This window comes from Malaclemys terrapin, chromosome 4, assembly GCF_027887155.1.
Source record: "Malaclemys terrapin pileata isolate rMalTer1 chromosome 4, rMalTer1.hap1, whole genome shotgun sequence".
Lineage (NCBI taxonomy): Eukaryota > Metazoa > Chordata > Testudines > Emydidae > Malaclemys > Malaclemys terrapin.
In genome coordinates this window covers 91,044,372-91,066,883 of record NC_071508.1, presented here as the reverse complement: position 1 = coordinate 91,066,883, position 22,512 = coordinate 91,044,372, and the positions used below count along the sequence as shown (strand labels likewise).

At 40.7% G+C, this 22,512-nt stretch overlaps 2 protein-coding genes across 2 annotated transcripts in view; both read right to left on the bottom strand.

Moving 5' to 3' along the window:
* LOC128836754 (cytosolic phospholipase A2 epsilon-like) overlaps positions 1 to 4,747 on the bottom strand; it is a 33,974-nt gene extending 29,227 nt beyond the window's left edge. Inside the window, exons 1-5 of the mRNA XM_054027314.1 lie at positions 4,637 to 4,747; positions 3,854 to 3,940; positions 1,371 to 1,443; positions 788 to 924; positions 243 to 374 (exon numbers count right to left, since the gene is read on the bottom strand). Of these exons, the coding sequence (XP_053883289.1) occupies positions 243 to 374; positions 788 to 924; positions 1,371 to 1,443; positions 3,854 to 3,940; positions 4,637 to 4,747 (540 nt within the window). The remainder of the gene's footprint in view (positions 1 to 242; positions 375 to 787; positions 925 to 1,370; positions 1,444 to 3,853; positions 3,941 to 4,636) is intronic.
* Positions 4,748 to 12,151: 7,404 nt separating this feature from the next.
* LOC128835398 (cytosolic phospholipase A2 epsilon-like) overlaps positions 12,152 to 22,512 on the bottom strand; it is a 53,624-nt gene continuing 43,263 nt past the window's right edge. The window contains exons 16-21 of the mRNA XM_054024853.1: positions 21,558 to 21,695; positions 18,323 to 18,430; positions 17,486 to 17,677; positions 16,528 to 16,694; positions 14,485 to 14,671; positions 12,152 to 14,153 (exon numbers count right to left, since the gene is read on the bottom strand). Coding sequence (XP_053880828.1) covers positions 13,945 to 14,153; positions 14,485 to 14,671; positions 16,528 to 16,694; positions 17,486 to 17,677; positions 18,323 to 18,430; positions 21,558 to 21,695 — 1,001 coding nt within the window. The 3' untranslated portion in view covers positions 12,152 to 13,944. The remainder of the gene's footprint in view (positions 14,154 to 14,484; positions 14,672 to 16,527; positions 16,695 to 17,485; positions 17,678 to 18,322; positions 18,431 to 21,557; positions 21,696 to 22,512) is intronic.

The following is a 22,512-nucleotide window of genomic DNA, read 5'->3' as shown; positions in this document are numbered from 1 at the left end:
CAAAGAGCATCCCACTTTCACCAGCCTCCATTGCCCAAGAGCGCAGAGGCAAAACCCTTGAGTATAATGGAGGAAGCAAGAGCAACGAGTCCTTTCCAGAGGGTTAGAATGACAGACTACTATGGTGGGCAATCCAATATGCAGGAAGGAAAACAGTAATACATTACAAATAGTAGCAGAGGCAGAAAACCCAGGAGTGTGTGTCCCTTTCACCCAGCCCTCCCTGTTATTTCATACATCACCTGTGGGTCAGACTTAAAGTACATGAGAACTCTTTGTCCAAGTGGAAGTTTAGCCACATCAAAGCGCACAGTGAAGAGGTGATCATCCTGGGTAACATCATCCTCATCGTAGACACCCAGCTCCAGCACATTCTGGGAAGGGAGGTAAATGATTTTAGAAATTCTGCATTCTGGCTTTCACAGAGCCCAGGAAGCAGGGAATCCTGGGGAAAATCTTGCACAAAGAGAGGGTGAGAGAGAAAGAGTGTATGGTGTGAGAGAGGAGGAATGAGGAAATGATGCAAAGATGTACCTTTGAAAAAACATCTTCTACCTCTAAGTAATGTGGGTTTTCCCCAGCCCAAAGCGAGGCATGTGGCTGACTGATACATTTGGCTTCCACAGCCTGGTGCAAGATGGCAAACTTTTGAATTGAGATGTGTCATTTCACATCTTTCTGCATCTCTTCCTGCCAGCCAGGAACATTACCTGCATCCTTTCTGCAGGAGAGATACCTGGCAGGAACTCTCTAGAGCACAGATTGGAGGAAGTTCTCAGGGCCTTACTTTGATCTGACTCTGGATCCTGTAGTAGAAGGTTTCATTCCAGACTGGGTCTTTGCAGTTGTTGATGGTTTTAGTCCAGAACTTTTCGGCTGAAGCTGTAGGCAGCCAGAGGGTCACATAGCAATCAGATTGGCTTACTGCATATTAAAAACAAAAACAAAAACAACCTTGCTAAATGACAACACAGCAATTTATGCAGTGTGGGGAAGTGTACAAGAAACCTCCCCCACCCTTGCACAACCTATATAAGGTCAGACACAGTTGCAGTCCTTGCTTTCAGTGGAGGGCAATAACTGCTGTCTCAATTTCCCTCTGAGCATGAGGAGAAGTGTGGAATAGGTGCAAGCAATTGCCCTGTCCGCTCCTCTCCACTCTGGCACTTCACCCTGGATCAGCACACAAAGTAAATATGCTGCATCTCTTAAAAGGGTGTAGCAGTGGGTGGACTCCTTCTGGGCACTGGGGGAAGTCTAGGACACCTTCTTCTTTCCTGGAGGAGTTCAGGTCCCCCTGGAGCAGAACAGCTCAGCACCATTCCCAGTGGAGAACTATGTGGAACCTCTAGATCAGTAAAGTTACTCACAGGCATCTGTCCGATGGAGATTTCTCGCCCTTATGACTCTTACAGTGAGCAAGTAACAAGGAGATGATTCTGTCTGCAGAATAAACATACAAAAGGCAAGGGTGAACGTTAAAATGTGGGGTATATCTAGCAGATCGAAATGGTCAGGAGGGAGGGAGAAATACACCTCTACCCCAATATAACGCGACCCAATATAACACGAATTCAGATATAATGCAGTAAAGCAGTGGTCTGGGGGGGCAGGGCTGTGCACTCCAGTGGATCAAAGCAAGTTCGATATAACGCGGTTTCACCTATAACGCGGTAAGATTTTTTGGCTCCCGAGGACAGCGTTATATCGGGGTAGAGGTGTACCTAACATATAAGCAACCTGCTCAGGCAACTTAAGTATGATAATAAAATGATCAACAAATCTATTTGACTACTAATCATCTAAGCCAGGTTCTGTGATTAAAATAATATGAGACACAGATTCATACAATTAGGGGAGCTTGGTTTGGTTTCTAACTAAAGTCCAGTTTTGTTAGATTGTATAATTCAGGGCTTAGTTGGGAGCTGGATTTTTCATGTAGTTTTTAGGTGAGAAAAGGAAAAATTGCAGAAGTTTTTACAAATGGTACAATTTTAGTTCTTTGAGATCCAGCTGCCACTGGTGCAGCACATGTGGTTTGGGAGTCAGGGAAGTGGCCGCTATTCTCAGCAGAGCTCTTCTTAGTGCGTTCAAGCCTGTTACAGCCAATATTTACTACAGGGTCCCCAAGTTGCTTCTAATCTCAATTTTGGTTCTCTCTACTTTGATACCTCCCTCATGCTACTCCCCATGGAATATTGATTCCTTTGAAGTGATTTCTTGTAACTGCATGAGAGCACTGAGCTAAGCTCTGTGATTTCAGTGTACAGAGATTTGTGAGAATCTTTCCTTTAATTTTGAATCACCTGGGTTTGGACCCTTGGAGTTTGCACCAGAAATCTGAAGTGAAACTCAGGTGAAACTACCATGTTTAACCCGCTGTTTCACATAAAAATCCCTCATCATCTTTACCCAGCTGTTTAATTACTATTAAGCAGACTGCATCTCCTAGGGTGAGATTTAACATTTCTCCCCCAAACTCTCACATTGCTCCCCTGATCCTTTCTTGGGGTCTTCTTCATTTCCCCCATTTTATTTATTTTTTTTCATTCAGTTCACACTTTCCTTACTACTAACCCTCCATTTCAAAGGTTCCAGAAAGGAAAAAAACAAAATAGGACACAAAATTAATTGGCAGTAAATCATTACTCAAAACGTTCCAACTTAACATACTGTACATAGTGCAAGTAATATACTCAAGAGAGCTCAGAAGATATTGGGAGGGCTTAAATCATTAATAGACAAAATCAAACAGTCTTTACTAATGCAAATCTACCATTTAAATCAATGGCAGTTTTGACTAAAGAACCCTTGAAGGATTTGATTCAAAGTTTGTAAAGCAATTTTTGATCCGTGGATGAAAGACTCTAGGGAAGTGCAGCGTTATTTTTATATTAATGTGTTACATCCAATTAATGAACAGGAGGGGAAAATTTCTTAAACAATCAGTATGATGTTTGTAACTCAATATTTTGTGATCCCACCTGACAAAAATAAGTGGTGTTTCCTAAATAGTTTAATAAATGCCACTATATTAGAGATAGATTCTCTTAATTCTGCTAATTTGCCCATGGAGATTCAAGAGAAAACCATTCAAATCCTTCATGATCTGAGAAATATTATTCAATGTTAGCATATTCCCTTTATTGCTAACAAACACAAAGTCTGTCATTTACATATATAGTTTTTAATCTATTCAGCCATGCCACATTCAGAGGCTTCATAATAGAAATGTATTCTACAGTGGATGGACAGGGAGAAAACAAAAGGGAAGGTTAGAGACAAGATGAAAACTGGAGAGTTTGCCAACGTGAAAAGATATCTTCTTGAGTAAAGCTGGTACCCTGACTTCCCGTTGGAGGATTTAATATAATGTGTTTTAATTCCCCCTGAAGTTCTGTGTTGTGATGACTTTCCCACCAGCAGAGGCCAGAAGAAATGTTGACCCATAAAACTGGGGCTTGCATCATTTGAGAAACCAATGAGACACTGTGCCAGATTCACTGAAGGTGCAAATAGCCCCACTTCATTGATGTCAGTTACCCCTCACACCAGCAGTAAATTTGTCCTCGTCTGTAGTAATACATATTTTACACTAGAAACTCCGTTTAAACCAATCCCTTTTCAAGAAACAGAGATACTAAAGTTTTCCATGCACCAAAGCTACAGAACTTTAATATGAACAAAGAATGATTCAAATGTTAAACATCAGCATGTTTCACCCATGAAGCTGGCATTGCTTAGCCATTAAGGAGCTATTCAAATTATCAGTGAATAAATTTGTCCTCCCCTTCCCTCCGCCGGCAGAAACAACCCTAACATGGTTTGATCTTGAAATTCTCTTGTATAGTACCTTATTGTCAACAGTCCCCTGCACTGTCCACAGATTCCTCTCCTTGGCCTCTCCCATTCCCAATGGATTAGTCTTAGTGTTCAGGTCCTGAAGCAAGAGAGGGAAATGGTAACACTGAAAAGAAACTTCTCAGCATCCAGTATCATTCACCATTATAAATGTGTAACTGTATAACAAAGGCTGAAAAGCCCAAATTCAGAGCTGTGGATCACAGCCCCAGAATGTGGCAATGCTTGTCTGGTGCACCAAGTACTACGTCATTTTGTACACCCTAGTTACTTTAATTGGTACGAATGTAGGCACAAAAACCACATAGGTGCCACCCTTTGTACGAAACAGCAGAGGATGAAGGATCCTCTCAGCTGGGCTATAAAAGGAACAGTAAACCTGCCCCCTGTAGACTCACCCGCCTTGCTTTCCACCTGAATCTCAGCTGCCTGCTCCCTCCCTAGGGGCTAATCATATCACATTTTAAAATAACATTTTAAAACAAGAAAAACATGAAACACACAAAAAGCCCCAGGTGATCTCATATCTTTGTAAGTGAATCTCTCTCTCTCCAAAGATGTTTCCCCTCTCCTCCCAGCCTGTTGTCATTTCTCATTGAGATTGTAAGTTCCCTGAGGCAAGGACCTTCTCCCCTGTCGGGAAAGAGCCAGACACAACAATTAATATAATAATAATTAATGACCAAGCAGGACGAACAGCACCTGCTTTGCGCTGTACACACCTCAGTGGACTGGAATTTCAAGCAATCTTATTTTGTCGTGGGGGCTTTCTTACCTGAGGTAAACTGGCACATGATTCCATTGTGGTATCCGTTACATGCAAGTCCAATGCGATCAATGGCACTTCAATACCACATCCAACACCTGGCAGTGACTCTTGAAACATATTTATAGTTTTTAAACCAGCAGAAGCAGCTGAGCAGCTGTTTTATAAACTGACTCAGAGCCCCACCCCTCTCTGACTTCTCAAACAAAAAGAATCTTCCCCCATTTCCTCACCCTAGGAAGGTGAATCTTTTGGGTGACTGCAAAGGGAGAAGATTTCCTTTGCAGATGCAGTGGTTGGAGAACAGGAGATGCTGAAACCACAGTGTCCTATTCTTCCCAGTGATGGGGTTTTTAGGAAATAGTAATAAATGATAAGAACATTTTTTCCCATTTATATTGCACCTTTCCTCTCAAAGAAATCCAAAAAAGTCCTGTGTGAACTATGCACTTAGAGCACCACCGAAACCCAAATATCTATAGACAGTGATAACCAATTAGCAGACAGCATGGTAGTGCCCAAACCCCACATGAACTTGAAGTCAAGGAGCTATCAAAGACACTGGTCTTCTGTATCTTCATGAGAGGTCAAAACAGCTAGATGTGAATGATAGTCTTTGGCTAGACTGTCATCCTAATAGCATTGGCCAAGAACAAGAAACTGCTGGCCTCTTGAGTTGAACTGCTTAAAACTGTTCTGAGTGTCTTCAAGATCCCTGACCTACATGGCTGTCCCGCTCAACTCTAGGGAGGCAGGGGACAGTGGGGAATCAGGAAGGGCAGGTCTACTCTATAAATTTACATCGGTATAACTACATCACTCAAGGGTGTGAAAAATCCACACCCCTGAACGATGCAGTTACACCGACTTAACCTCCAGGGTAGATAGCACTATGTCAACAGGAGAGCTTCTCCTATCAACATAACTACTGCATCTTGTGGAGGTGGATTAACTACGCCAACGGTTGAAGCTCTGCCATCGGCATAAGTAACGTCTTCACTAAAGTGCTACAGCAGTGCAGCTACGCCGCTGTAGCATTTTAAGTGTAGACCTGCCCGAACTCTATACGGTATAGAGAAATGAGTGGGGCAGCTAGGTATCAAGGGACATTGGGGTATTTAGCAGCTTCACAAGGCACTGGGGGAAAAGTGTATGCTTTGATGTGAAAAAGATCCTTAACCTTTCCTCCTGGCAGAATCAAAGTGGCTCCAAACTGAGTTACAGAAATGCTTTAACTTGTCAGCTTGTATTGACTGAAAATTAGAGCTGGGCAAAATTCTTCATCCAAAACTTTTTTCACTGAAAAAATGCAGATTCAGGTCAACTGAAACATTTTGTGAATTCCGGCTGAATTCACTGAATTGTTTCAGTCAAAGAAAAAAAATTGAAACGTTTTGTTTTGACAATTTCAGTATGAAATATTTCCATTTTTCAATTCCAAACACCTTTTTGTTTGGAATTTTACTGCAATTTAATTTTTTTAAAAGGGTTAACAAAACCTGAAAAGGAAACAAAACATTTCATTTAAGGTTAAACTAAACATTGAGTTTGACCAGAAACAATTATTTTTTAGTCCAGCCACCAAATTAAAAAAAATCAGTTATTTGCACATCTCTACTTAATATATAAATGTTTAATGTTAAAAGATTCCTCTCCACTGTGTTTGCTTGTTTGGTGCGCAGGAACTTCTGCGTCTGTCATTAGTGCTTGAATCACTGAAGGAGTGATCAGGAGTTCAAGGGACAAGGTCAAGCTGATGTCTGAATTACCTGGCTCAGCAACCTCAAAGACCGGATCTTCTAACTGCTACAGACGTAGTATCTGTGAACAAGGACTTAGAATCTAATTCAGAGGCCAACTTCTTCAGTATATTCCCTGCCACCGAAGTTGGGAGCTTTCTCTCTTGGCCCTGTTTGTTCACTTGGCATCAGGGTGGAGCTGAATGCTTGAGAATGACTTGTGACCACTCCAGGCGATTACCTGAAGTTTCCTATAATAAGGGTAGGTTATTATCTCTTTCAGTGCCTGCTCAGAACTTGAAGACAATGGCATCACTTATGCAGAGATCTGAAATTCACCAGGGTTTGTTACTCTGTAAAAGAACAGAACTGTGGGCCAGTTGCCAGCATCAGCTACAGTTGTGATTCCTGTATTGCTTTTCTGGTTTGTCTGGGGTGGAGCAGTAGAATGAAGAATTTCCAGGCATGCAAAACTGCTTGTATATTTCCAAACGTATTGAAACATAGGTGCAGCTAGGATTACCAAGAATTACATTACAAATCTGTTACATAAATTAAAGAGTCTTTCCCTGCCTGCCATGCCAAATAATTTGGCAATTGGCATAGTCAGCACAATATTGTAATTCTTGCTATGGGCTACATTATTTCAAAACACTGCAGAGTATAACACCTACATGCATTGTGCAATTTCTCTGTATGCAGGCTACAATAATATAGCATTGTGAAATGCCCTTTTTATTTAGGTCGCATTCTATAATCGCTCTTGCTGATAAGTAGAGCGGGTGGGAAACAGTTTTCCTGTCCCATGAATATTTTCAAAAGTTCAAAAAATGTTCCCAGCTCAAATCAGGATGAAAAATTGAAATCTCAAAAATATACAGACAGACAAACATTTTTTTTAATTTTGGGTCAATCAGATAGTTGATTTCAATCATTTAAAAATGTTTTTGATTTTTACCCTTTTTGAAACCCTTGTCAGTCTCATTACCTTACATTTTGAAATGAAAAGTCTTGAACCAGAAAACTGAAATTGAGAAAATGTTGAAACAAAATGTCTCAACAATTCAGAAACTTTTTTTCTCCGCATTTTTTCAAATTGGGAAATTTGTTGAACCCAAGCCTGTTTCACAAACAGTTTTGGTTTTGATGAACTGGCATTTCTTGACAAATTCCTGAGTAGCTCTACTAATAAGTATCATATGTATACACCTTGGCATTCTGAATTAGGTGCAAAACAGCAACATCCCTCTGACACAAACATAACTTAATTATATTTAGGGATATTTTATGCTTTAGGGGAGGATTTCATGGGAAGTCTATTGTTGTGGGGAATCTCTGTAGAATGGAAGGGTTCTTTAACTTATGTTCTGTAGAATGCATCAACTACAGTTGCAAAAAAGTCCAGAATAAAATCCAATTTCTAGTGTTAGGTAATGTATTGTATTTGCTTTATATAATTACCCTTACATTTTACCTTGTTTAATCATGAATGTTGGCAACCTCAGAATGTACAGTTAGGGCCTGATTCTCTGCTGTTCTGTATCTTATGCAGTCATTAGATTAGGGCAAAATGAGTGTAAATCAGTAGCACTTTGAGTTAGCAGCATTCTACATCCACTTGGCAATGATACAATTGAGTCCTTAATGTGCAAGGAAATAGAAAAACAGGCCCTTAGGCTATGTCTAGACTAAAATTTGTGGCCCTGTTTTAATGAGAGTTAATTGATTGCTGAGTAAATTAACACATCTACTAAAGCGAGTCTTGATAATCTACATACATTTGCTCTAATATACAAACGTTTGTGGCTTAGGCTAGTATACAAATGTTTGCAGCGCATCTGGACTACCATTTATAAATGTATTAGTGAATTTCAGTTAACTGGCAATCAATTAACTGGAGTTAAATCACAATCCAGTCAAATCCCAAGGGACATAACCTTCCTGGAGAGAGAGCACCACCTGTGTCAATATTTTATTAGGTCTTCAAGATGGTTTGGCTGGACATTCAGATGCAGCCTGGCCAAACTCCCCTGGAAACAGGAAACCATGTCACATATCTACCGTTAATTAAAACAGTTTTCTGTTCCATCACAGAGCTCTTCTATCAATGACTCTATCAACCCAGGGGCACTAAATTGCCTTATCAGATGCCACACACTTGCTCGATGCACTGAATCAAAGGCCTGATGGAAGTCTATAAAAAGTGCTGCACAGAGATTATTAAATTCAACCATCTTCTCAAAACATTATCACAAGGTGAAGATCTGATCAAGAGTGGGATGACTATGTCGAAAGCCACAGTAAGAGTCCTGGCCTTTGCCACAAAGTAGATAGCTACTAATGATTCCAAACATTAACACAGAAGCAAAGACTTCCCTTTGCCTCTATAATTGCTACATTCATCATCACCCGTTTTGAACAGAGGCAAAATAATACTCTTCTAGTTATTGGGGGATGATATTAGTGCACCAGACTGGCTGGAAGAATCTATGCAGCCCCATCATAACAATACTCTCATTTGTCTTTAGCAACTCAAGGGTGATGTTACAAACCGCTGGTGCCTTCCCAAACTCGAGCCAATGGACTGTGATCTGGATCTCTTCTTGATTGAAAGAAGTTGGCTGAACCAGAACTTCCTGCCCAGGGGTAGCTCTGTGTGTTTTGCCGCCCAAAGCACAGCAGTCAGGCAGCTTTCGGCAGCACGCCTGCGGGTGGTCCGCTGGTCACGCCGATTCGGTGAAATGCCTGCGGGAGGTCCGCCGGTCCCGCGGCTTCCGCGTATACACTGCCGAATTGCCGCTGAATCCGCGGGACCAGCGGACCTCCCGCAGGCATGCCGCCGAAGGCAGCCTGACTGCCGCCCTCACCAGGACCGGCAGGCCGCCCCAGGCACATGCTTGCTGCGCTGGTGCCTGGAGCTGCCCCTGTTCCTGCCACACTTCCAACTGGCAGTGGTCAACAATTTGAGTTAAAACAGGACCACAAATGCTAATCTCTGAGGCTTGTCTATACGAGGACAAAGGTATTTTATTCAGTCTGTTTATCTTAGTCAAGCTAGTTTAACTCAATTGGAAATGTCATTTAACACAAATGTAGGTACAGTTTAACCCCTTTAGCTTCATTCAAATATGTCAATTACAGCTAAGGCAGAACCTTAGGCTATAAGTTGAGCTGCTAAAGCGTGATTGAAAATAGCACCTTTTTCCTAGTCTAGACCAGGCCTGAGGCCTAAATGTGTATCTAGACCAAAGCAGAGAAGCCATCTGAGGGTTTGGCATGAAACAGGAAATAAATTCTGGTTCCTGGGTTAAGCTTATTCAGAGTCAAGAGAGCAGTTCATTCCCGGCACAGTTCCAATAGAGAGCTGCTCAGTCACTGAAGAATTTGTAAATTCAACTCTTAAATATTAAGGGCCAGATTTACAAAGATATTTAGGTGCCTAAAGATAAGCTATACCCCAGTGGGATCTACAAAAGCACATAAGCAGGTTAGGCACCCAACTCCCTTAGGCACTTTTGGAAATTCTACTAGCTGCCTATCTGCATCGTTAGGTACCTAAGTACCTTTGTAAATCAGGCTCTAAAAAATTACACGATATGAGGATCAGTACTGACATCAAAGCAAGTGAAATTCAAAAAATACTGCAAAGAACTGGGTGTGCTGAAAGGAGCAGCTTCTGCTTATATTCTCCAGGCCCAATGGACACTGCTTCAGAAACCCATGTCTCTGCAAATACTTTACAGAAGCAAGAAATAGTCACAGACTTTGACTTGATGAGCTTACAGTCTAGTGTTGGAGAGGGTGAGAAGAGTAGGGAAACAAACAGTAGGAAGAGATGAGTGAGGAAGTGTTATAGTGATAAAAATCTCCCAGCTATTCCGTTAAGGCATATTTCACAGCTTTGTTCAAGTCATGCCACCCCAGTAATAATCAGTAGTAATTATTAAGTGACTTCTTGAGGATACCATGGAAAAAGTGAGTCTTTCAGAGGGAATAGATAGAACAAACAGAATGTAGAGGCTTAGTGGATCAGAACCAGGAAGGTAATTAAATTTGTTCCAAACTGTGATATGAACTCCTTCCTTCTTCCCTATCCCTCCAACCAGCAACTTCTTGCCTCGCTCCCATCTTACTATCCATATCTCCAACCAGACAAATGTCCAGCCCCATTCAGTATAAAGAAAGGTTCAGGAACATTGGCTGTGCAGATCCTGGGGGGGCTCCTGAGGTTGTGAAGACATGATGTTGCTGAATCTCCTCTGGCTAATCCCTATGGAAATTCTCTTCTTCCCCAGGGGCTAGGGCTGGGCAAATATTTATATCAAATATTCTAAATTAATTACAATCTTTAATTTAAATATGCAATGGGGAAGTATATATTTGAACAGCACATGGGAGTACTAGTCACACTGGGAGACAGTACACAGTATATTATTTCATCAGGGAAAGTACTCATTCACATTTCTTATCCATTATTATATGGTGCTGAGCACAATCCAGGCAGTCAGAAAGTATACACATATCCTTGGCGACAAGTTGGATCTGCTATAATTTGCTAGCCCAAAGCAACACTTAACTAGTTTCCACAAAGTAGTCTACGTACGTGCAGACTTAAGTACGTAATCGATCTATCGGGGATCGATATATCGCATCTCGTCTAGACGCGATATATCGATCCCTGAACGTGCTCCCGTTGACTCCAGAACTCCACCAGGGCGAGCAGCGGTAACAGAGTCAACGGGGGAGCCGCAGCCATCGATCCCGCGCCGTGAGGAAATAAGATACGTCGACTTCAGCTACGCTATTCCCGTAGCTGAAGTTGCGTATCTTACATCGACCCCCCCACCCTAGTGTAGACCAGCTCTAAATCAAACACAGGTGTAAGTGGCGGGTTGGATTTCTGAGATCAGAACTCAATAGCACAGCCTTGCTTTTAATTAATTAATGTGAGCTGATTGCATATTTTATGGCAAAATATGGCTCCATCAAGTTAATAATGGCTCTTTATTAGCACACTCTAGCAGTGGTGGCTCTTGGTAAACTGAAATACATTGTGTAATGAAATCACCATATTCTAGTAAATAGTGGATGAGGAAAAGGAAAAGGAAAAGTAGGCACTACAGTTCCAGTGTGCAATGCATAGCTGTGTTGTTTACAGCAATGATCTCCAGAATATAATGAAAATACTAACTGTGATATTTAGGGCCACATCCTCAGCAGCTCTAAATCAGCACAGCTCCATTTAAGTCAATGAAGCTACACTCTTTATACTACTTGAGGAGTTGGCCCCATAGGGTCTACTGTCATAAGCAGACGCTCAACTAAGAACACAGTTTGTCCTTTTTAGATATCGTAACACCGTATGAACATATGATGATGAAGTGCAATAAAATCCCACAAGGAGTGCAAAGCATAATTTTATGCTCCTTGTGCAGAGGGGAGTTAACGATGGTATACATCCTTCTGCACAAGTTACAGGCTGCAGGAAATCATTCTTCAGATTTGACTTACCATGGATAACTTTTGTAAATCATACCAAATGCCGGTAAGGGGAATCACATGCCCCCAGATCAACTCACATATCTGGCTGTTCAGAAAGATGATAGAAATCGGGGTAAGTGTGGGTAGTTTGTTCCTTTATTCACTATACTCATAATGAGGATTTGTTTGCTATGCTTTTTGTCCCAATAATAGCTGTCACAAAGAACATGATGTGATCATGAAATAGGTCACTGAAGTGTATCAGTTGAATATATAAGCAGAAGCTGATTTTCCCTTTTGCAAACAACCCTTTATTGTGCAACATATCAAAACATTAAATATTTGCTTTTAACTAACATTTCATCCCAACTGGTGCAAGTGCTATGGCTAAAAACAACCAATCATTTTCTTCACAGTAAGGATTGGAGGTTCAAATGGGTGATATTTCTTATGTTGTTGATGTGGCGTACAGAGCCTCTTATTTCAGATTAAAGCTGGTGAGCTTACTATAGAAGGTGTTGCAGAAAAGGAACAAAAACACAGATTTATTCACAACTCTGAGTTCTTAAAAACTAATGTCTGGGCCCTGAGCTGTAGATTTGTAGCATCAGGACATCAAGTTTATTAGTAAAGTGGGAATTACTGTCAACATATCTTGTTTGTGAAATGCAGCGACTGCTACATTTGTATGTTTGTCATTTTACAGCTAACACCAGGCGCTCTCACAAGTGGAAAGACACTTTCCTTAAAAAAATACATTTTTTTTTAATCCAACCCCCTGTCAGTCTTTGATCCCACATATAGGTCTGCTATCCACCTGAAGCTACCAGTGGGGCGGAGCATGCAGGTACAGAGTTTGACTCTCCAGTATGCTACTCTACCTATGTGTCTGATTCACCCAAATCTAAGAGGGCTCATTACACAACTAGAAGCCATTCACTGCTCAGTTTGTATGACTGTGCAGGGCATTTGTCCTTATTGTGTTTCCAGACACTTTGACACAGATCTTCAAGATAATTGCTAAACTGAAAGTAGTTTCGGGGATCAAATGCCATCTGAATGGTGTGGATACTTTGCTTTATGCAGTATATGCACCACTCCTGAGTGCATGGCTCCTGCTTAAGTGCTTTCTGGTGCCCCCTCCTGGGTTCAGTGTTACCTCAGAATTGTGAACATAACTGGTGGGAAAGAAGGGGTATCTTTATGCAGCCTTTCTACATCACCCCCTGAAGGCAGGAGGAATAAGCCCTGCAGCAGCTGACACTTCTAGCTCTGCCTCAGATTATGCATGAAGCTAAACCCATATGACCAGACCAACCACAGGAGCTACAGCAGGGAAGGTGAAGGAATGATTTAATTGGGGGCTATTACAGAGACTAGCAGCAGTGGGAGGGAAGGAAGAAAAGAAGCATCTCCTGTTTTCCTCACTGGCACAAGAAAATTTGGTGTGGACTGCACTAGAGGAAGGAAAGTTGTAGGGCAAAAACCACTCATTCAACTCATCCCATTCCCCCCAGTGATTGTGTAACCCACACACCTTCTGGGTGTGGTGTTCTGGCCCATCTAGTGGCACTGAGACCACTTAAAGAAAGAGCAGTTGATGAGTCTGCTCTACTGTCTTAGCTAACAGCCAGTTGGCTTTTAACTCATGTGGTAGAAGCTCAGGCACTAAACTCTAAAGGTCCCTGGTTCAATCCCACCCGCTGATGACCAGTGTCTGTCGGTGTTATAATTGCACCTATGTTGTCTTGGTTTACTTTTATATTTTAAAATATATTTCCTATATGCCATAAATTACACTGTATTCACTTAACATTATTTAAACTTCATTATTAGATTTCTGGAATAATTTTAAAGTAGTCTACAAACAGCTTTGTTGTAATTAAATTCATTAGGGAACAAAGTATGTATAAAGTCTTCACAGATGGTGAATTTTGGTTATCTATGTCAGCCATTTCACAGAGATGAAAGAGAATCCACTGAGGTATCCAAGTTAAGCAGCTTTTATGGCGTGTAATGGTCAATCATCAGCAAGCTTTGGTCCTTCCATGTGCTGGGAAATACAAAAATCTCAACCCTGAAGATATAGGCTGGTGTCTACTTTTTATGTTGCCTTTTCTGTTCCACTGCCATACGCAAGGCCTGCAGAATCAGGTGTGCATTATTCAGGATGTTGTATTCACTTAGATTTACCAGCTGGTGGTAATTCTCATCAGTGTATCTCATTGAGAAGGTATTATATGGGGAAGTGCAACTAGTAACATCAACTTTGCCCCCCTCCATCTCTGAGCAGCAGCGCTTCATACCTAGGAAAAAGATTCAAAAGGACATTGCTGTGGTATTGGGTTTATCGCAGTTGGATGACAACATTTTACACTAATAATAAACAGATTTGTGAGACAGAATGAAACATGAGACTGAAACAAGGGCTGAGCATCTCATAGCAAGGGACAGTTGATGATACAAGTAACAATGAAAAGGGTAACTTTAACCAGTGGAGAGGTTCATGGAATTGAAATGACCAGCGGGGACCCAGCCAGTAGAAAGAGTCATCAAATGAGAAATGGGGATCCAGTGAGTGGGTAGACCGGCCATGCTGACCCTTAGTTAAATGCTTTGCAGCTGTTAACAACTTACCAGGTGCTTTATAATATTGGAAGGTGTCATTCACAAGTGGGAAAAATACCACGATGGGGCTTCCTGGGATTTCTGAATCTTGAAACAGGTAACACTCCTTTAGATTTTTCCTATCTTCCTCACTCAGGAAAACTTTGGGGAATGGGATTTTCTGATCTGCATAGTATTTACAGGCCTGGTCCAGAGGCTAGAGCATTACAGAAGTGAACAGTATTAGAGCCCAAAGAGGTTAAGATTATAGGATACCTATAAGATACTCCTGGCACACCTGTGAGGCTGCATGTAGTTTGAGACCCATGGACTATGTTAAATAGCATCTACTATGTATTGTTGCTACCTTCCCCCCCACACCACGAGTACTCAACACAAAATCATCATATGATACAAATAGAACTCAGTAACTGTTACAAACTGTAAATAGAGTTTTAAAGCTAGACTAATAACTTGAAATATAGATTGATAAGAATTCTTAAAACAGGGTCTTGAATAGGACCGCTATAACAAAAGTTTAGAGTAAAGCATGAAGTGTCAGAAAAGGAAAGAGGCTGCATTAAATATAATTAATGGAATTTAGTCAGAAAAAAATACATTAAGAAAATGTTTTGGTTTCATGGTTAAGTGCTCAAACGTCAGGAAACAAAGTTTGGTTTGCGCATGCAACCCCATACCCTTGTATATAAGTATCATGGTAACATTTTTAATTAGATTACATTTTCATTAGCTACAATACTCTGACTCAAGTAACATAATATATCTTACTTGATTCACAACCTGAAATGCTCACATCTAGCATCTATACTATTCTATATATGCTAAACAAATAGAAAATAGTTCGTATTAACATGCTAAAATCTCAGCATCCTTCCTACATGAAACTCATTTTATCCCAGTGGATGCCATAAGATGAAATGATGCTTTGTTAGGTGTACATACTGTGTATCATATAACTTGAAAAGTAAGGGCATAGCTATTGTCACTCACAAAAAAACAGTCTATTCAAATATGTCAACAGCCTCATGTTATAAAGATGGTCAATGTAAGCACATGGCATTCCCACGCAGCCCCTAACAAAGTAAATACACTTAATATAAATATCCAAATTTACTCCTTCCCTGGGCTAAGGCTTTATAGGTAACTTAATTAACTTAACCACAAAACCTAAGATTCTGCCTCAATTCTCCCCCAAAGATGGCTTCCAGAGCTTTCCCTGTAGTATCCCTCATTCCCAGCCTGTAAAATTCTTCTGCTCCAGAGAGGCTGTCATGTCATAGATATAGATATACACACACACAGATACATTATTATACACACACATATATACACACACACACATCTAGTTGGAGGCAGCAGAAATTATCTTCATCTTTATTCACACTTCTAGAATCTGAGTTTAGTATGACTCAACAGAAGATCCTTGCATTCCTATGCAGCATCTTTGAATTTTCCACAATATTAGCCATCTTGTCTGAGCTGAAGTCATAATCAATTCAGTGTATATCACGACAGGTCCCTTTTACAACTCTGGTGGAAAACAGACTGATGTCTTTCAGAAGATTCAATACATTCATAAATCAACATCAGACATTCCCAGCATAATAGAGGGAATTGGAACAATTTCATTAACTGCTACACTGAAAGACTCACCACAGGTGGAATGCATCGCACAAATCTCTGACACTAAAAAGAATTCTACAACCCTATCCTTTCTTCTTCTTCTTTTTTTTTTTTTTCAGTTTCTAAGCCCTAGTGATCTGTGATGATGAGATCAAATGAAGATGGAAGTGAAATGTTTTAATTAATTGCAATGTGTAGATCAATGGTCTGAAACAAGGATTCATACCACTGAAATTGGCAGCTGAATTTTCTCTCTCCTGGAATCACCTTCCTCTTCTAATGCTTGGAAATGGAAATATAGGGATTAAAATGTAATTAATTTAATAAATTAGTTGAAATAACATAATATTTCTAGCTATTAAGTATTGGAAGGTCACAGGCAAAAGGCTATCACTGGAAAAAAACAAATGATAAATTGACTCATCTTACCAATGTCTGCGATCCTGCACTGTAACTTAAATGCAGGATGACATCCACTTTCCTCTCTAGCCTTAAAAGTGGTGGGCAGCTGGTATTGATGAAAAATCCAGCATCTACCATGCCAAGGAGATCTGGTTGCTCGCTCAGCTGGTTGGGAGACATGTCTAACACAGTATCTAAAAGGCAAATATTTTTTGTCATAAGAAAAACAATGTATGAGCAAATCTGCAACTTCTTTGAAGAAAACAGAGTTGAAAAAGAAAGGGCTCATCCCACACTGCCAATTGAATTTCATTGCCATACTACTATAGCTCAGCTTTATCCTAAAGAAACAACCTTCTCTGATTTAGGATTCTCCGTGTTTGTTCTATTCCCGGCTCCTTTACACAGTTCAACCCCATCCTTGACCTGCAGGGGGCACCCAACTCTCTCCTTCTGCCTGCCCATGGAGCCCCAGTCCAGCAAAGCCCATAAGCACATACTAATCTTTAAACGCATACTTGTCTACTTTGCTGGATTGGAGCCTTAGTCCTTTCTTTCTGCTCATAGAAAACTATGAACTTTGCTAAACGTCAGTTATAGACTCATAGACTCAGACTTTAAGGTCAGAAGGGACCATTATGATCATCTGGTCTGACCCCCTGCATGCTGCAGGCCATAAAACCGTCCCTACCCCTTCCCTGGACTCTGCTGTTGAAGTCCCCAATCCTGTTAGTTAAACTCAGTGACTGTACTCCAAGGAGACAGGAGTTAAGCCGTATCAAACTGATATCACTACAGATTTTCAGCCTTGCACAATTCAGGTGATTGGTCAAACAATCGTTTTCTAAATTAGATTCAAATTTTGCTACTTATGGTGGGTTAGAAATTGATGCTCATACACTCTCCTCCAAGCCCAGGCTGCCTCACTAAATTCCTCACCCGAAACCATCTCAAAAGATGCAGTTAAAAAACCCAATGCTATTACCTTTCCATCTACAAAACTTCTCATTCCCCAGGTAGTCATTATGCACCTGGAAGCCCTTGAGGAAATTGTGATATTGAGCAACTGACAGACGATCTGTTAAAGCATTTCGAAGAGCACTGGAAAAAGGGCCTTCAGGAGTGAGCATGTGAGTTTTCACCTCATGTGGCCTCATAGGCAGCATAGGCTCTTCCTCTGTACAAGGGGAGACAAGGAGAGGAAAAGCTTTGGTTCCGTATAATTATTTTGGGGTGTTGTCCTTGTATTTAAGTGATGGTTGAGGCAGGTGTGAGGATGATTTATTTAACCAACAAACAATAATTTTTAAAGTAATCATGGTACTGTTGTTGCTGTAATATTGCCTAGTTTTAGTCTGTGCATTGGTCTCTGAAACTGGTTCTGGTCTGTGTGTGTGCTGGTCTGTGAGATTCAACAGCAAATGTGATGCTGCATCCTTTTCTGCAGGATGTGTGGCAACTTTCAACTGCCTGCTGAAGCTTAACCCTTTTTAACACACTCTGTAGTTTTAGTAGTTATCATAATTGCAGCAATATTTCCTCCTGATTTGAATCCTCCTCCTTTAGGTCCATGCATCATGGTAATTCTCTTTCAGTTGAGGAGGGTCCCATCAGTGCTGCTCCTAGACCAGCCAAAAGAACTTTGCACAGCAGCAAAGGCATTCCCCTAGCTCCATCTGTGGCTTCTGCAGTAAGTGTTTAAAAAAAACCTTCCTGGAGAGAAAATGTTCACACTATGTGACAGGCTTCACATGTCAGACAGGCATGAATCTCCAATTTAAACATGAATGAAAGGCAAAGTTGAGGTATACAAATGTCTCACCAATATCAACTATTCTGTCTTGAGTCCACCTGTGCCAGAAGTCCTCTGAACTGTTGGACAAACTCCAGATGTATAACAGGTTCAGAGAAAATATACTGCTCCACATGCCTGTGAAGGGAAAAAGATTTTATGGAAACTAATCTAGTGAACATTTGGAAGCATCTAATTGAAAACTGCCATTTGCCTTCCCCATCAACTTGTTCAATTTTCTTCCAGTTAATTTTTGAGGGAGCTTGAGGAGCACAATTCAAACATTCCTAAACCTTTAAGTTTTAATGTATTTGACACTTCAAAGGTGCTGACTTTAACTAATTGAAGAAGTCAACCACAGGGAGTGTTATATCTCTAACTTACCACAAGTAATGTTGCACTCGAAACAGAGGAAGTGATGGGAGAGAAATCCAGGTGTAGAAATACTCTCTCAGGAAGCTGAATAGAGCTTTATTGCAATAAGCCTGAGATCATCCCATCCACTTACCTTTTCTGGTGGTTCCCTAACTTCACTGTCTGTACAAAAGTCGTCCCAGCCTTGAGTTGCCCTGAATCCCCTTTGAATGGGGATTCTCTGGTTGTCCAACAGTGTACCCTATCAAAAGGAAAAGTCCCCCTGGTATGTTGAAGGGTTCTGCCATCTCCCCAAACCCTCCCCATCCCCCTACATTCCGGCCACTCTTTTTTTCCTTCTAAGATCAACTTTTCTGCCCACACCCTCTCTCAAACTTCTCAGACTCGCACTTTTGGCATCTCAGATGGGAGCTGCTCTGAACAGCTCTCTCAAATGGTCCCATCTGGAAACACATGTACCATTTTAACATTACCTTTGAGCAAAACACTCCATTTGACTTCATTTTAAACATGCTTTTAGGATATGTAGGTTAAGACCTTACTACTTCCCAAGGAAGAGAAGATGGGAGTCAGCATGTGCATAGAATGTATTACCATCTCATTTTTAATACTGCTGATAAACCCATATCTCCATTAGCTGCATGCTGGCTAGAGACATGGGGTCAAAGCTAAACTTGGCTATGGACTGAGAACTCAGAATGTCCTGAACTTCAGACTCTTTTTTTTTTTTTTTCAAATAATTCCATTCTAACGAGGAGCTGGAGGGTACTGGAATGAGGAAACTGGGGAAGGTGACTCTGATGTAGTGGGGGCTGACAACAGATGAAGATCCTGGAAGGGGAGATTGGGATCCAGAGGGAGTGACTGCTGGGGCTGGCCAGGTGCAAAGCCTGGGACAAAGATTCAGGAATGAGGTAGGGAAGAAGAGACAGGACTGAGACAGGGACTGGACAGACAGGTATGTGTCACCAACAGAGAACATTCCCTTCCAGACCAGGAATAGAACCAAATATTCCTGAATCTTATCACCCTCTGCCATCAGCAAATATCTATGAAACCCCTCTTGGAAAGTATGTGTCTCATCCTCTGCTAGTGGCTGGTTCACATAAAGGATGACAACCTACTACTGCTACCAGTTATTCCCTTAGCTCAAGTGACAGAGGCTTGTGTGGTGGTTCTAAAGTTTCCAGCACTGCTGATGACCTAGGTGGTAGTCAATATGATATCCTATGATGGATTTACTGCTTTTTCTTTTGCTTTTTTTAATTATCCAGGAAATTATATATAAAAACACTAAGTTAAAGGAACAATAATTTGCCCTGTTGTGCATATGTATTATGATAGAATCCTCTATTACAGGATGACTTAATATTTTTTCCACAGAACCCTGCCTCATGGAATGCACAGGATGGACTTGCTCTGGGGATGAATCAGGATTATGTAGTGAAGGAATCCATGTCTTGTCTAGTGCAGAAATTGAAAGGTGAGTAGTGAATGAGGCAGAGTATTGCAGAATGAGAAGGGATGGTCTTCTGTATAAGGCAATTGAATTCTGCTCTGGAGAATTGTATTCTCTCATTGCCTCTGCCACAAAGTTCCTGTATGATGTTGGGCAAGTTACTTAAACCAAACTACTCGCACGTAGTCACTAATTGTGTGTGCCTCACTTTCTGGGCGCCTGACTTGAGACTCTTGCATCTAATTTGCAGAAGCACTGAGTACTCACAGCTGCATCTGAAGTCACTGGAAATTACTTTGAACACATGAAGTGCTATCTAATGCTAACTACTCTGAGAAATCAGGCCCTAGGCATCTCAGATTGGGCACCCAAAATCAGTGGATGCTTTTGACCTTAATCTCTTTGTGCTTCAGTTCCCCATCTGTAAATGAGGAATAATACCACCTTCTCACCTCACATGGGATGTTGTGAATCTAATTCAAATAATGGTTTTGAAGCACTCAAATATTTCAAAGATAAGCACCACAGAAAAGCCCATAAATTCATTAATAATCCTGTATCCAGAGCAGAGTTTGAATGGTGTGCAGTAAATAAGGCCTGGGGCCAGACATTGAACAATGAGGAGAAAACAAAATATTGAATAGTTGCTCATTGAGTGAGCACCATCCACTCTACAGACTGTTGGGGGCAGAGGTCCTGTGGAAAAATAGTATGGAAACATGTCATTAAAGACTCTATCATAATTAAGAGTGGGGTGACATTTTTGTTTTAAACTTTTTTTCACCAAAATATGCAGATTCCAGTCAACTGAAACATTTCACAGACTCGTGTCAAATTTGCTGAATTTTTTCTGTAAAAAAAAAAAAAAATACTGAAAAAATCTAAATCTATTGTTTTGACATTTTTTAAATGAAAAGTTACAATTTTTCTATTCAAAATCACTTATTTTGAATTTAATTTACTTTTTTTTTTAAATAACCAAGATCAAAATGAAATGTTTCATTTTGGGTAAAGTGAAATGTTTCATGGTACCTGAAACAAACTGTTTTGACTTTTTTGTTTCACCAAAAAATGTGAAAAATATTTGGTTTGGTTTTGATTTTTCTGTTCAGCCACTAAACCAAAAAATCAGCTTGTTGTACAATTCTATCATATTGCATATGAACAAGGAGGCCAAATTATAGTTGCACAGACAACTTTAATTGTGGCATTTCCTAACTTTTGATTTATTTTGCAATCTTAACATTCCTTTAGCATACTTATTTGGATGAGATAGATAGATAGATAGATAGATAGATAGATAGATAGATAGATGCATCTCCTGGCAGGCACTATCCTAGTACTGAATGTTACAGACCAACAAATATCCGCTTCCTGGTTATGGTTTTGTGTTATTACAGTAGGTTGACATTTCGCAGGACAATACATCACCATGAAGGTAACAGATCCGGGTTTCGGGGAGCCTCCTTAACAGACGTCCCATAAAGAACTCGCTTCCGAAATCCTCCGTGCGAACAAATGCTCCATATTTCAGGAATCCCACCTCATAAGGAGTGAACTCAACCCATTCTGCAAACAGAGCCACAAAAAAGACATTTAGAAATGTCTTCCAAATGACTGGAAAGAGAGAAACTGCTACTAAATGAATCAAAGAGTTTGAGGTGGAATAAGCCTTCTGTTTTCTATCTGATCTTTGCAAAGTATAATTTACAAACCAGCCTCTAGATTGGACATTAGTAAACACTATTTCACTAGAAGGCTGGTGAAGCACTGGAATGGGTTAACTAGGGAGGTGATGGAATCCCCATCCTTAGAGATTTTTAAGGCCCGGCTTGACAAAGCCTTGGCTGGGATGATTTAGTTGGTGTTGGTCCAGCTTTGAGCAGGGGATTGGACTAGATGACCTCCTGAGATCTCTTCCAACCCTAACATTCTATGATCTTCTGGGCCAGATTTTCAAAGTTAGCTGCATGAAGCTGAATTCATGAATTTGTGTCTCTTTTATACGTGAAGTTACCTTATACGCAAGTTAGGCAATTAACTTGGCACGTGCACACACAAATACATTGTTTTGTGTGTGTACTCTAGGCCTGATTCTGCTTTCACTTTCTCTGGTTTTACACCAGAAGTACTCCCCTGACATCAGTGGAGTTAGCAGAATCAGGCCTATTGTGCGCATAAATTAGGTGTATACAAATGTATACATGCAATTCAGCAGTGAAAGGAAGCCCAGTACTTGATTTGCTTTTTTCTCTTCTTGGCTGAAGAGAAAAATACTGAAGTAGTGATGAGCAAGATTCAGTGAAGTCCTCTTGGGTCATGAAAACAGCATTTATTTCTAAAAATATTTTCAATGGTTTCTTCTTCCAATCAGCCAGAACATATT